The sequence below is a fragment of the Etheostoma cragini genome, chromosome 9, assembly GCF_013103735.1.
Source record: "Etheostoma cragini isolate CJK2018 chromosome 9, CSU_Ecrag_1.0, whole genome shotgun sequence".
NCBI lineage: Eukaryota > Metazoa > Chordata > Actinopteri > Perciformes > Percidae > Etheostoma > Etheostoma cragini.
In genome coordinates, this window is record NC_048415.1 from 7642399 (window position 1) to 7657294 (window position 14896).

The window sequence follows — 14896 nt, forward strand, 5'->3', positions numbered from 1 at the left end:
GCACATTTTTTATATAAACAACGTAGGCGTGGGATGGGATATTAAAAACTGCATCAGTCTTAAAATATCAAGACACTTGTGTTGGGCTTTGCGCTGCGCCAGGTGCAATATGGGGCCCAAGGAATGTCAGGGAGGATTGTTATGATTAGTCAGTTAATCAATTAGCCTGACTGATTTCCAGTATATCTAGATGAAATTCTGGTTCATGGCATGTAGATGAAACCGCTTTTGCGCATCAGTGACAGAATTAATTGGCAAAGTATTTTCAGAGCTCACCATCATTATGTCTTGAGAAACATTTTAAGACTATAATTCTAGCCTTCCTTTTCATTCCTTTTATGTTTTTTTTTCTTTATTATCCATCAATCTATATGTCAAGTATCTTTCTCACATTTCCTCATCTCCCTCCTCTCTGTTGGATTTCCTGAACTTTTTCCTCACTGCAAATCATATAGTGACATTTTAATCTCGATATGCCAATCAGCCAAAAGCAATATTGTGCTATGGATAGGATTTAAGGAAACAAATGATACTTCAGACTGTGGCCCTATTAATCACAGAACTTCTTTCTGTTGTTTCTTTGCAGAGATTGGACCCATAACAATTACAACAGACCCCAAGAAGTTCCAGTATGAGCTAAGGGAGCTGTACGTTCAGGTGGGTTTAAAGATCACATCCATCAAACCAAGGAAACAACAGCAGTAGTCTTTACGCTATAGCATTGGTATAATGTTATCTAGCCTTGATAAAAGTGGCAGATTGTGGTCATACCAGACATCTGGGTGTGGACATTTGTTAGCTGATTACGGTATGACCAAGTCTGATGGGTAGTCTACATTGGATGATGAAAGACATTTTAAACAATGGTTTATTTTTCTTTACTTTTTGAAGAGACATGCCATTATTGTTACCTGTTTTTGTGGGGTTTCATCCTTCATATAATGTAGCTAGGGGTCCTAACACTCATGGGGTTACTGTCTTCATCCCATGTTTATTTGACTTCCTGCACCATTACAAACAAATGTATAAACATAAATATACAGTGGCTAGACATCTAAACAGAGACAAGAAGCTGTGCACAAAGCCTGTTCTTTAGCGAAACAGAAAAACTGCAAAGCTGGTACTCCTTATGTCTAGCTACAGGATGATAGAAAGAGACAGACAAGGGCAGAGATAAGCAGCATTCAGAGGTCTGTCCTTTGAAGAAAAATATTTTTGGCAAGTTGCTGTGCATCCTTGGCATGTGCTACAGTTGATCTGGTGTGCAAGCATGTTGTGTGTAGAATGGAAGAGATCCAGTTTCCTCTCACTTGTCGCTTCATTCCTGAGTCTGTTTTTCCTCCCCTCACCGTTTCAGAGGTTTTGGCCAGAATGCATAGAAAAGATACTCTTTGGAATGGACATTTTTTTTGAAATGTAAATTCTCCTGCCATGAATTATGATTATGGGTGAAGATGTTAGGCAAAACTTAAACTTTTTAAGCCGCAAGAACAAAAGTGCACAGAGGGTTTGTCAGGCTTAATGTTGGGGGCAAGGGGGGTATGGGGGAGTGCATCTTTGTCCAGTGGGGAGATGTTGGTGTTCTGGAAACACAGATGATTCCTGATTCCCATTCCCATTCAAACATACATCACAATTTTTTTTAAACGATGGCCTGTTGCTTTTATGGTGAAAAAATATTTTTTTTGCCACCTTTTGTCCTTTTTTAAATGCTACACAGTTCATGGATGTGATCTTTCTACCACTAGATATCTTTTTCAAGATTTAATATTGGTGCTATTTATGTATTGCAGATTGGAAAGTCTGGCATTGAAAGTCAAGACTTTCACAGACGCTTCTAAAAGGCAAAGCATTCACTGAAATGCAATTTTTGTTTAAAAATTGAAGCTTGAAGAGAAATTTGAACAAGCATTACAGAGTTTTGTAAGTTTGCATGAGAATTGTTCTATATATATGTGTTGGCTCCATCCATGCTATCAAAGCACTCCATTGGTAATTATATATTACATACACTCATTAACCAGTTTTCACATCGCATTCTTATGAACTGGTTCATACAATATCGGATGGAAATGTATGCACATCAATACAAATGATGGTCATGCAACGCCGGCTACTGAGCTCCTTGAGCTGTCGCCTGTATCAGCAACCGTTGCTAGTTGAGTTTAACCGACAAAAGGTTACTAGAAGCCGGCTACAGGGCATTGCGAGATGACAGTCCTTTCAGGGGCTGTGGCAGTTAAGTTCAACTGACAAAACGGAGCGCTGACAATTAAGTTAAGGCACCAAAACAACTAGTTCAATTTAGAAAAAAAGATTTTGGTTTGGATTAAAACACTCCAGAGGAAAGTCTTTTGTTGTCCTCGGGAAGTGAACTCCGCTCCCCGGCTTGAAAGCTCAGTGTTTTATTCAGCAGCAGTCAGTGTGGTGCATAGAGCAACAAATACGTTAAATACATACAAATCCTTGTTCTTTACTTTTCGTAGTTTAAGTCAGGTGTAGTTTAAATCAGGTGTTCATGAGAACACCTGACTTAAATAATGCCTATAATGTTCAGTTTGTGTTGACATAGTACAGGTATACCTAATGAAATGGCCATGTATTACCTTAGACTGCATACTAACTAATAATGACCAAACAAATCAGAGAGCTGTGTTGGTTGATCACAAACTCACACATATATATGTACATACACACCATTTGCTGATGATATCCTGCTCTTTCTCAGGGAGGTGGGGACTGTCCAGAGATGAGCATTGGCGCCATTAAAATTGCCTTGGAGATCTCCTTGCCGGGATCCTTTATTTATGTCTTCACAGATGCCCGTTCCAAAGATTACAAGTTGACTCATGAAGTCCTGCAGCTTATTCAGCAGAAACAGTCACAGGTTTGGAAATTACTGCACACAATAGCATATTGTATACAAGTTCAACATACAGGTAAATTATTACCTTAATGTAATTATATTTATATGTGTGTGTGTGTGTATTTGTGTGTTTGTGTCTGTGTGTGTGTGTGTGTGTGTGTGTGTGTGTAGGTGGTGTTTGTGCTGACAGGAGACTGTGATGATAGGACTCACATCGGCTACAAGGTTTACGAGGAGATTGCCTCTACCAGCTCTGGGCAGGTCTTCCATCTAGACAAGAAACAGGTCAATGAGGTAAGAGCATTACTAAACTAAATTTGGAGCTGCACTTTGGTTCAAGAAGAACAACTTTCTGGTCAAAGACGTGCTTTGGTCACAGCATTCACATTATTTCACTAAGCTGTGTAAAATAAATGGCAATAAAAGGTTTTACATATGCCCATGTTCAAGTCTGGACTCCAGATCCAATAAGCAGGAAACATTCAATTGAATGATGGATACTGTAGCTATTTCAACCATTCCTAGAATTGTAAATCAGCAGTCTTGGACTCGGCAGCAAGTCAAAGCCTGTAGTTCGAATAGCATTGCTGTTTTATTACTTTAATATAAGATTCAGGGTAGGGGAATAAGGGATTCTCGATTTTGAACAATTTTCTATGAGACTGCATGAGAGTCCTTCAACGCTTGTCTGTCATTTTGGTGATACTCCCATTTCTCAATGAATCCATTTTTTGTACCTTCTGTGTCTCTCGGTTTGTCCTTTTTATATAAATGTTAATCAGCAGCGTAATTTTCACTAAAAACATTTGCAGGATAACAAGAAACCTTCCTTTTACTATTATTTATTGTTATTTGTGCCACCAGGGCTGATTTCAATTAAAGCAAGGACGTAAATTAGAAATGTTGTTTTAGAACTAGTTTTGAGAAACACTAGCATCAAATACCTTGACCATGTTTGGTCTATTTGCAGTGATTATTCTAAAAAGGCTTGTAGCTTTAAGAAACAACTTGATGAAAATTCATGACAAATCCAGAAAATGTACTTTTATGGAGCATCATCTTACTCTCACATCACAAAAGCCTGTTTGACTTTTAATTGGTTAAATTGTGTCTGGGTTTCACACAGTAGCTGTTGAGTTCTCCATAGGGACAGGGGAAAACAGGGGGCAGGACACAGGGGAATGTCAGAAACTTCCTGATGAAAGCTTTGCACATGTTGAGGGGATGACCTTGTGTGCAGCGGAGGGGGTTTTGTGTGTGCGTGTATGTGTGTGTGTGTGTGTGTTTCTGTGTCTGTTATTCATTGATAAAAGGATTTGTTGTTGATTGTGGTCAACAAAGCACCTAATCTGACGTAAACAGTACCATCATAGAGACAGATTACATTTCCCACACTATAAATAATGTGTAATTCCTACATTGTTCACATTTTCTTCCTTTCGCTTGAGGTTCTGAAATGGGTGGAGGAGGCAGTTCAGTCATCTAAGGTCCACCTGCTGTCCACTGATCACATCACTGGTACCAGCAACACTTGGCAGATGCCCTTTGACCCCAGCCTGAAGGAAGTCACTGTGGCCCTCAGCGGCTTAGCACCTAACATTGAGATAAAGAACCCCCAGGGTATGATAAGTGTTACCATACATAAGCAGGATTGCTACTGGGATTCCTAAAAAATCTTCACTTTTAGATTGATGTTTATATAAATATAAACACAGTATATATATGGTTGAGAAAAATATAAATAACAGCGGAGTATAGGGTGTGTGGGCTCATTGAATGGTTTGATGAGCATGAAGATGATTGAATCATATGTTATGAACATCTATGGGAGATTTTTAACACAGCACTCTCCACCACATCATAATAAATACTGTATCTTTTGGAAAAAATTATCTTCCATTGCTTCAGTAAAACATTTCAGACTTAAAGACTAAGACTAAGTAGCATTATGTGTTGTTTATTTATATAAACTAACCAAAAACTTGTGTATTTATTGCCCATTTATTTGTCTAGTCTAGTGACTACGCGGAAAACAATAATTCTCTATCATAGGGCTGGATGTATTCCAACGTCATCTGGGGTTCAGTAATTAAGCACTTGTTGTTTAATGCTAAAACCATAGTCTTTATATGTCGATGACTTTTGTAATTTGAAGCCATGCATCAAGCAAAAAGTGTTAAGAATTCATTTGTATCAGTCAAAGCTGCAGAAAAGGTGAATAATTGTCTCAGTGTTCATGTTTGGCCTCTAGGGAAGCTTGTTGGGAACAGTGATGGCCTGACGGAGCTCTTGCACATTCTCAACTCTGCCAAAGTTGTCAACATCAAGGATCCACAGCCTGGGATGTGGTCTATCAAGGTAAACAATTCATTCTTTTTGGGAATGTGTGTAAAATTGCAGGCTTCTCCTTCCCCAGCAGGGAACTGTGCCCTTGAAAGTAGTTCCTAAGTGCTGATATATTACTACAGTAATAAATCAGCATGTTGGGATACAATGATATGTAATAAATTTAACATGCGTGACATCTGGTGAAAGAATTTTCAAGCAAACAAAAAACCTGATCACAAAGACACATTTGAGCATTAAAATGATTTTTAAGACAGTCTGGTAGATGAAGATAAAGTATGTTCAAGGCAACCACTGTCAACGTAAGCTGCTACATTTTTGTCTGGGGCTCTTGCTGTTTATTTCCACTTTTTGAGTTGAAAATGTTGGCATCTTGCTGTCGAGGTAATGCAAAAAAAGGACACACGTTTGACTGCCTGCGCTTTTGATACCAGATGTTGGGAAATTGCAAGCATTTTAACCTGGTGGCCCCTGTATTCTCTTTAGACTCCTTCTGGGACACCTTCCCTCATCTTTGCATAGCTGTGTAATGTGTTAGCAACGATTTAAATTTAAGATATTAGATAAAAAACTATGTCATCTCTATGTTTCCTCTTCAAAAAAAGTGCAATTGTGAGGACATGAGGATGTCTTAAGGATCTGATTTCCCAAGATTTGTTCTGGCACTTCTACACTTCTAGGCTGTTTTTATTCTTGTACAACATGAAACTTCCATAAATACAACCCTGCGTCTCTTACTTGTTGTGGCTCTTCTTCTATGTTCTTCACGTCATGTCTTTTAATGCTTCTGTAATCATCTCTCAGTGGACACTAATGGCATTATGGGCATTTTGCAAGATCCATTGTATTCAAAGTTTAAATTACATTGATTTGTCTTGATGTAAAGCTAACTCAAAAATGTAACATTGATGTGGGATGTACATTCAGTCAGTAATGCGTTTTTTGATTTTGGGACTGAGGATGATTTACTGTATAGGATGAAACAAGCCTTTTCCAGCTGTGTCTGCACTTAACCCACATGTTATTCTCATGCTGAGGTCTGTCACTAAACACCGGTGTAAGGAGGCCTTTCTCTGTTCACACAGAAAAACTGTCAGGAGCTTAACATTTCTTACTGTAGCATTACAGGTTTTTGTGTGTTAGAACCCTGTGAAAACACTCCTCAGTATGTTGCATTACCTCTGGCAAACCCTTTTCAGCTTTTGAAACGTTGTTTGCATTGGATTTCTATTTTCATTCCTGATCGGGGGAACTTGTTAAACAAAACTTTGGGGTTAACAGATGCTTTAACGTGAAAAGTTCTGCATTACTATGTTCTGTTTAATCTCAACTTAAACACCATATCAGAAGTCTTTGATTGAGGTCTTTTCTTTCAAACTTCAGCCAATTAACATGGTAAGCTGTTTCATTGATAGTGCTCATAAAAGTGATGAGGGATATAAAGCAGACATAGTCAAGAAAAATTGCATCCTCCTGTTTTATTTCTGTCCCATTTGCCTCTTGTTATGCTCTTGTCTCATCTTCCTTTATGACTCTCTCTCTGTCATCCTCTAATTATCTCCCTCTGAGAAGCCCAGGAGGATCTTCTGTTTTCTCTATCGGTCTCTTTCTTTGGCACCAATACATCTTTGTCTTAATACATCGTTTGTCCCATTTATTTTCTTAGGCACTGCCTTTTCCAATCTCATCTGGCTTGTAGACTAAAATATCTCCCTCTCATCTGTAGCCTAGTTTCCCAGGACATCGAAAGAAATGTGGATAAATACTTTACGGGGATTTATCTGTTCTGCCATGCTGGGTTTCAGTAAGGCTAATGGCCCTAACACCCCAGTGTAAGACCCAGGCCATAGATTGTGTGTGAAAAGGAATTTGATCCATTTTAATCTGCCTTTAATTGGATGTTGTGGCGAAGTGTAGAAGGTGGGCTCACCCCACTATCACCCCCTGCTTCTTCAGTTTTGCCCACAGTTTTAAACCTTGCCGACCTACCTTACATTCACTGTGTGCTAATTTCAGTATATTCAACTACTATTACTAAGTGTAATCAATGTGCAAATACTGTAATGGCAATTAAAACAGAAGAAATATTATAATTATCTGTTTTGCACTATGAGGAAATGAGACCAGGTGTGCATAAACCAAATGCCAGTCAACAGTGACCCTGTTGTCAGTTTCAAATGTGAAATCTTCAGACTGTTACCTCTGTCAGATAAAAAAAGGATCTTCATTAGAAGTGAACATCTTTTTCATTTATGCTTTGTGTGTGACTATGTGTGTGTAAGTGTTTAAATATGAGTCATGTAGGTCAGACTTCTTCATGCTACAGTGACATCAGCATTGATGAATGCATTTGAGCTTCATCCTGAATTTTATAGCACATGATAATAGTTTAGAAAGGCTGTAATTTGAAAAGCATTTAAACAGCTCAAAGGAAGAACGTCAGTGACCTGCCCCACTAATGTTCTTTGTGTCTGCCTTTTCTGCTCCTTTCTTCTTATATTGTTCTGTCTGATGGTCAGATAGCAGCCAGGTATGCTGCGCTAAACACAAAACAAAACATCACATCTTTAAAAAAATGGGGACAAAGAAGCAGGACAGTAAAAGACCTGTGCTGCTCAATTTGTCCGAGTGGGTGTGAAATTGGCTTTAATGACAGGGATTCTTCTAGTCTTTGGTAAGAACGTGACCTTTAAGGGACCTCTCCTCTAGTTATGGCCTCATTTACAACCAGCTAATGGCGGCCATTATAGCTGGTTTGATGGCCACTACATGTGTTATTTTTCATGTTGTGCAGGTATTAGCATTAAAGGCTGTGCCAGATCCTCTTTGCCCTGGCATAAACTCGTTGTTTGATAAATGTCAGCTCTAGCTGTGGTATACGTCTGTTTAAATGCACCACTCTATCCTGTTGGCGGGTTTCTTTAAACAAGGATTGAGGTTTTAGTCAAGTAGAACTCAGTAATTGCAAAATACAGTAAATCCACACATTCTCTTTCATTTTAGGCAATTGCAAATGACAGTGTATGTTTTGCGTGCCTCACTCTGCATCATGAGTAAATGTCTGTGACACCTCTGAGGTGTTTTACCTAAGATGAGGAGTTTCCACCTCTCTCCAACCTATATTTTATTGTAATTACTCTGTCTCTATTTCTGCAGAGCTTCAAAAGACCTCCACACTAAAAAGACCCCATGATTATAGTGGTTGTGTTTTTTTAATTAAAGTATGAATGTCAGACTGAATGGGTCATCTATGAATTATGGATGTTTTATAAGCTCTTGTGTAAGGCAGCCAACAGTCAGTCTTGACTTACTTAAAGTGGCCTGTCTATACACGCAGGGATGGTTGGCATACAAGAGGCTGTTACATCACAGTCCCAGTACTGTCTGTCATTTAGACCACTTTGTGCTGCTGTTAAAGCAACAACTATTCTTTCTTTTGTTTTCATAAGTTATAAAAAACATCAATTGTTAGCTGGAGTTTTTGACCAAATCAATTTGTACCAAAAATTTAATACTACAGTACTTATCAAACAACAGTTGTAAACCATAAAGATGTGACCGCAAAATGTTCTTGTTTTATATAAATACTGATTATTTATAGGATATTTTGTAGGATAAGACAAAATGTTATCATTCAGATTAAGCCTGAAACATGGATGTACTAACCAGTGAGTCTTGGACACATGTAAATCTACAGTTCCCCTTTCGTTGATACAGACCTCTAGTGAAGGAAGACATTCAGTCCGTATCTCAGGTCTCAGCACAATTCACTTCCGAGCCGGGTTTTCCAGTAAGCCCACCCTGGACTTCAAAAAGACTTCCAGTAGGCCAGTTCAAGGTCAGTGAGGTCAACCTTATAAAATTGTAAAAAAAACAAAAGAAAGCTGCTGTTGCTTGCTTTCCTTTCAACTGTTGTGTTTACTTACAATATTTTGCTTTGGGACATTAAAGTATACAGTTTAAATTTTACCATTGCAGGTATTCCCACTCACATCCTTTTGAACACCACCGGGCTCTCACCTCCTGCTCGGGCTGACAGGCTGAACCTTGTGTCAATCAAGGGCGAAGTGATCAAAACTTTGCCAATCCGCTACTACCCTAAGCGCGACCCATTTGGCCTCTGGAACATCACAGAGTTCATTCCACCCAATGACGCCTTCTTCCTGCAGGTGACAGGATATGACCGGGATGGTTTCCCGTTCCAGCGACTCTCCAGTGTTTCCTTCTCCAGCATTGTACCAGGTCAGTGATACAGGTTGTCACCCATATGTATTGCTTGGTAATTTATTCAACTGCCCGATGTTAGTGATTAACTTGTTTGCTGATTTCCAATCTCTCTCGTAGATGCCCCTAAGGTGCTGATGCCAGCCACAAGTCATGGATACTACCTCCAGAGAGGGGTTGTCCACTGCCAGATAGAGAGCCTTGTCCCCTTCACTCTGCGCTTCAGCAGGGATGGTACACAAATTGGGGTGGACCAACTCTTCAGGTGAGCAGGGTTGGGGAGATGTGTGTCAGTTTAGACACTGTCCTTTAAAATCAAATTGTTTCACATCAAAACAATATTATGTATGTAGCCCAATATCACAAATTTGCCACAAGGGAGGTCAGTCTATGCAGCATACCACCCCCTCTATCCTTAGACCTTCAATTCAGATAAGGAAAAACTCTACCAGGAAAAAAAAGTGACTGCTTCTCTGGTGCTCTTCTTAAATAAAAGTAAAAAAAGTCAGATATAAAGAGGAAAAGCATTGCAGTAAAGTGCATACATCTGCTAAAACTGTAGTAACACTATATGCCAGTTTCATGTGATGTAATTTCAACATAAGGTCTTTTTTTATCTATATTCCATTTTCAACCTGTTTAAAGTCATGATATTCATACATTATTATGGCGGTTCCTGAATTGTGTCATTGGATACATCTGTTAAAGTCTTATCCACCTTTTAAGTATGTCAGAAGACTGTTTCAGCAACATGTGTTCGATCAGAACTGTATTTGTTCAGCGGCTTTATGGGTTGCCCTTCTACTACCTTACCAGTTTTGGAAATCCATCACTCATTTTCAAACTGGACAGGAGCTCCACAGATGCACTGTGTGCAATGTTGATAGATGAGGTCGATGATGAAGCGGTTGCTCCTTCTTCTGTTTGCTAAGAGTTTGATGATGATATGATCTGTTCAGTCATTACATGCTGAAAAACCGTATCACTTACCCCTTTGGCCAATGACCAGTCATGCAAATCTGCTAATGTATTGATAGCTTCTGAGAGATATCTCTCCATAGGCCGAAAGACAAACTGATACACTTAGTTTGAGCTTAAATCTTGCATATTATGTTTCCATCTCTGCACTCCTGTGTAAATAAATCTGATTTGATTTCACCAGATCAATGGATGTAGTAGCTAGTAGGAGATTGAATGGATTCAGCATTATTCCGAAGGAATAGTGAAGATAGAGAAACTTAACATTCTTCCTTTTGATTCTAGTGAGTCCGACAATGCAATGTGGGAAATAGCACAGGTAACTCTTAAGGATGAGGGTTACTACGAGTGTATTGCTATCAGCAGCGCTGGGACAGGAAGGGCTCGCACCTTCTTGGATGTATCAGGTAAGCACACATACCAAGATTCATTCGCCCTGTCACAGTTTGATAACAGGCAATATACTCTACCTATTTGGTGATTTACTTGTAATAATGTAATAATAAAGCAACAATTCCATTAAAATCATAATTACAAGCAGACACACAAAATGCAGAGGGCCTCAGTAAAGCTAAACACTCTGTCAGCACAAATGAACTATGTTTACCAATACAATGACATTAGGAACCATATTGTCAAAAGAAAACAACTGAAGCAAAATTTATTTGTAATACTGTAATTTATGTTAATTAACAGTTGAGCTACCCTACATCACAATGTGTAATGAGCCAGGGCTGTTAGACAGAAATGTTTAGGGGCCGGCAAGCATTAGACTGTCAACAAGTGCAATTGGTGTGTGATGGATTTATTTGTAGGGTAGTCAGCAATTTAAAGTCCAACTGAAATTAAATTGCATTTTTTTCCTGCACTTATTTTTTGTTCTTTTTTAAGAAAAGAATGTAAAACCAAAAGAGAGATTTAGTTATTTTTGGTTTTGTAGTGGCATCCCATAGTTTTGCATAAAATCAGCGGAATACTGTTATTAGGTATTAATCTATATAGATGTGTTCCTTTTCACTGTCTGACATGTAGGCTGCAGCGCAAAGTTAGTTTACTTTCTCACTCATTCCCTACGGTGTAACATTGGCACTCAGGCAGCCTGCCAGATGCTATCCACACTACACACCGACAAGGCAATCTAGCCATCTGAGACGATTATTTTATATTATATTTCCAAGACCTTATTTCTTCCATTTAATAATACAAACTGTCAATACATTTAAACAATAACAATACATTTAAAAAACATGTTGACATTCTTTTTTATAACAAAAAGGGATGGAAAATGTGATTTCCCTTGGGCTTTTAAGTATCACTGTCTTTAATGAGCTGTATCATGTTTGGAAAATAATACTTGCACTATAAAGACACAAAATACCTTGAGTGAAATGGTGCAGCAAGAGGAAGTTTATGTCAAACTCAATAGGTTTACACACACTCTCAGTCCCACCAACCCATACACTTACACTACTTATGGACATATGTTTGTAATCTGAGTGCCAGTTGATGTGGGTTGAATTTCATAGGGTTTAAGGTATCTTGTGCATCCCAGCGGAGAACCTGCCGGATGGCAGAATTAATGTAGTTTTAAGGAAAATTTAAAAATATGGTATTTTTTTGTGCCTGATTTGTAAAGCAATTGGCTGTAAATATGATGTAAGTTGAGAATACATATAAAGCTGTAAAGGAATTCCAGGCTCTGCACAAAGAACACAGTGTAGTGATAGTTTAGGTCTGTATACTGTCACTCGTATGCACAGCAGAGCTTAAATACAAATACTCACAGGTCACCACCATAAGAAATGCATAACAATATACAATCCCACTGAGAAATTCATAATCTATTTAATAAATTACTTTGATAGTGATTATGTGATCATCTTGATGTCAAAGCTTTAAAAAAAAAACAGACAAAACCATTGGGATCTAAGGATTTATACCTACAGATTTCACCACTGGGCAACAATGTAGGTAGTGCGTTCATTTTTCAATCTGAGCCCTTTCCATTATGAGAACCCAGAACTGACACCACATAAGTCCCACTGCAGTCCACGTTTTGCTTTCCAAAAAACTTCCTGCTTTGTGAAATTCACTGGAGTTCCATCAACATGATGAATGTCAAGCCAAAAGGAAGAAGGGGGAGCGCAGAGAAAAAGAGAGTGTGAAGTAGTTGAAAGTTGCTTTGTGAAACAGAAAAAGGAGGAATGGAGCCAGGCACAGATCTGTGGAACGTCTAAGCGTAATTTATTACTACAACTCACCCACTATGTTTGCAGTAGAAAAGTGCAGAGGGGACATGGTTTGTTCAGCTTTTACCTCTTTTAACATCACTAAAGTTAGTCACTGGGTCAGTAATATTTGGAACACGAGGACAGTCCTCCACAGTTTAGACTTAAATACAGAAACATACACATAATACCCGCTCAGCTGCCAGATTTATGACATCCTAATCCCAAGGAGTGGTGCTGAAATCCCCAGCATCCTCCTTGTACCAGAGCCAAAGCCTCTGATACCTTTCCTTGCCCTCATCTACTGTTTCTCTCTTCATTTCCCTACTTGGCTCTGGCTCACCCTTGAAAAAAATGATTGAAGACACACTGAGACATTGTGTTGAGAAGAAATACAGAGATAGTGGAAGATTGAGAGACAAATAAGATATGAAAGGGCAAATGATGAACATCATTCAAATAATTACCATATCAATATCATTATCATTATCACATAATTGTATTACATTATTTTACACGCAAATATGCTACATGTAATTCCTTTATTAAAAGTTAAGAAATACACCAAAACACACTGTAGGTAACAGCTGAGCATCATAAAAGGGTTAGACAGACATCAATATGCTGCTTTTGACGATGAAACATGGATAAAATAACATTGTATTCACTTTGTATGCCATAAAGTTGGTTGACATGTGAGAAACAAGTCGTAATAAAAAAAATTTAATAAGGAATGGTCAAATTGAATTTCCCGATTATCTGCTAACAGCTCAAATTCACCTTGAAAATGGTTGGGGTCCTGACCCACAGGTTGGGAACAACTTGTCTGACTCAAGCAGAAAGTCAAGTTTTGGCACAAAGAAAATACATTTAGGGTAAAAAGAAATGCTATAGACTTCTAAAAATGAAAGTAATTGCTCCCCATGACTGGAACATATCTCATAGATGTCTCAACGTATGTAAGTGTATGCAAGAAAGTAACCACTTGCTCTGAATTCCTGTCTTGCTTTCTTTATGATGTAAAGTTCCTGGCAGCTGTCAACAACATTATTCCCTCATCCTGCAGAGCCGCCTCCAGCCATCACAGTGGAGGGTAATGTAACTGTCTGTCCTGGCTCCAGTGCTGTCCTCACCTGCCATGTCGTCAGCACGGTCAGCTTCAACCTTACCTGGCTGAGAGGAGGTCAGGATGCCCGTTTGGACCCACAAGTGCAAATCTTGACCAACCTTTCCCTACGGGTGTCCGCTGTGACCCCAGATCACTCGGGCTGGTATGAGTGCATCGCTATAAACGAAGGAGGGGTGGTGGCAGAGCGAATTTACCTCACTGTGCAAGGTGAGGAGTGTGTTCTTGCTTTTTAGTTGAATTCTTGAATAAAAATAATAAATAATTTCTGGGCAGTTTTGAAATTCATGTTACCATGCCCCCCTTCCCCCTCTCGTCCTAAATTTGACCCATTCTCATGTGGGCACCCTACACCCTAAAGCTTTATGAGATATGTGAAAATAATTTATGGCTGATTGTCAGGCAGCTCTAAAATACAGTTTTACATATTCAGACAGTTCTCATAGTCTGTTCCTAACACTTCACTGACACTGAATCAGGAACACTTTGTTGTACAGAGTATTCCTGGCTATCTGACCAGCACCACAGAGTACCGCCCGTGCTTGGCCAGGAAATGCTGATGTATCACAGCCATTCAAACTATAACTATAATCCAATCCAAATGAGCATCCAGTATTTACTTTGTTATACAACCATCAGTCCCAAAATCAGTCAGAAGTTAATTCAAAGACCATATGCTGCTTACTTTCGCCTGAATTCCTCCTTGAATGTGTCTTGCAATGTATGTGTTTTTATTGTTTTAGAATAAAAAAAAAATTGTTCCACTTCACCTTAAACTGACTTTTTTTCTTGACTTAAATTTGACTGATTGGAAAATTCTGTGTGATTTTGCAGCAAATAATTGCCTATGCAAAGTAAACCCCAGTGACACCCATTGAAAAGTTGCAGATTTAATACCCGTGCAGGAGACAAGTTTGAAGGGCAAACTCTGTCATTTGGCTTGTGTCACTGAGTGATGAGTTGACAAGTTGACCCTTAAACATTTTCTTGGGTATAACTAGACATTTTTCTCTTTTTATATCTTCTCAAAAGTGCATTGTTTTTCATATTTTATGTCACAGCTTTCTTTGTTATTCTTTTCTATAACCAATTTCTCACAGTTTCTTCATTATTATTATTATTTTTGGT

The 14896-nt window shown here is 38.7% G+C and overlaps 1 protein-coding gene across 2 annotated transcripts in view; it reads left to right on the forward strand.

The window, feature by feature from the left end:
• hmcn1 (hemicentin 1) overlaps nucleotides 1–14896 on the forward strand; it is an 80457-nt gene that overhangs the window by 15947 nt on the left and 49614 nt on the right. For both annotated transcript variants that reach the window (XM_034882707.1, XM_034882706.1), the window contains exons 2-11: nucleotides 587–657; nucleotides 2729–2887; nucleotides 3038–3160; nucleotides 4315–4486; nucleotides 5118–5224; nucleotides 8930–9050; nucleotides 9191–9454; nucleotides 9557–9701; nucleotides 10700–10821; nucleotides 13709–13978. In XM_034882707.1, the coding sequence (XP_034738598.1) occupies nucleotides 587–657; nucleotides 2729–2887; nucleotides 3038–3160; nucleotides 4315–4486; nucleotides 5118–5224; nucleotides 8930–9050; nucleotides 9191–9454; nucleotides 9557–9701; nucleotides 10700–10821; nucleotides 13709–13978 (1554 nt within the window). The remainder of the gene's footprint in view (nucleotides 1–586; nucleotides 658–2728; nucleotides 2888–3037; nucleotides 3161–4314; nucleotides 4487–5117; nucleotides 5225–8929; nucleotides 9051–9190; nucleotides 9455–9556; nucleotides 9702–10699; nucleotides 10822–13708; nucleotides 13979–14896) is intronic.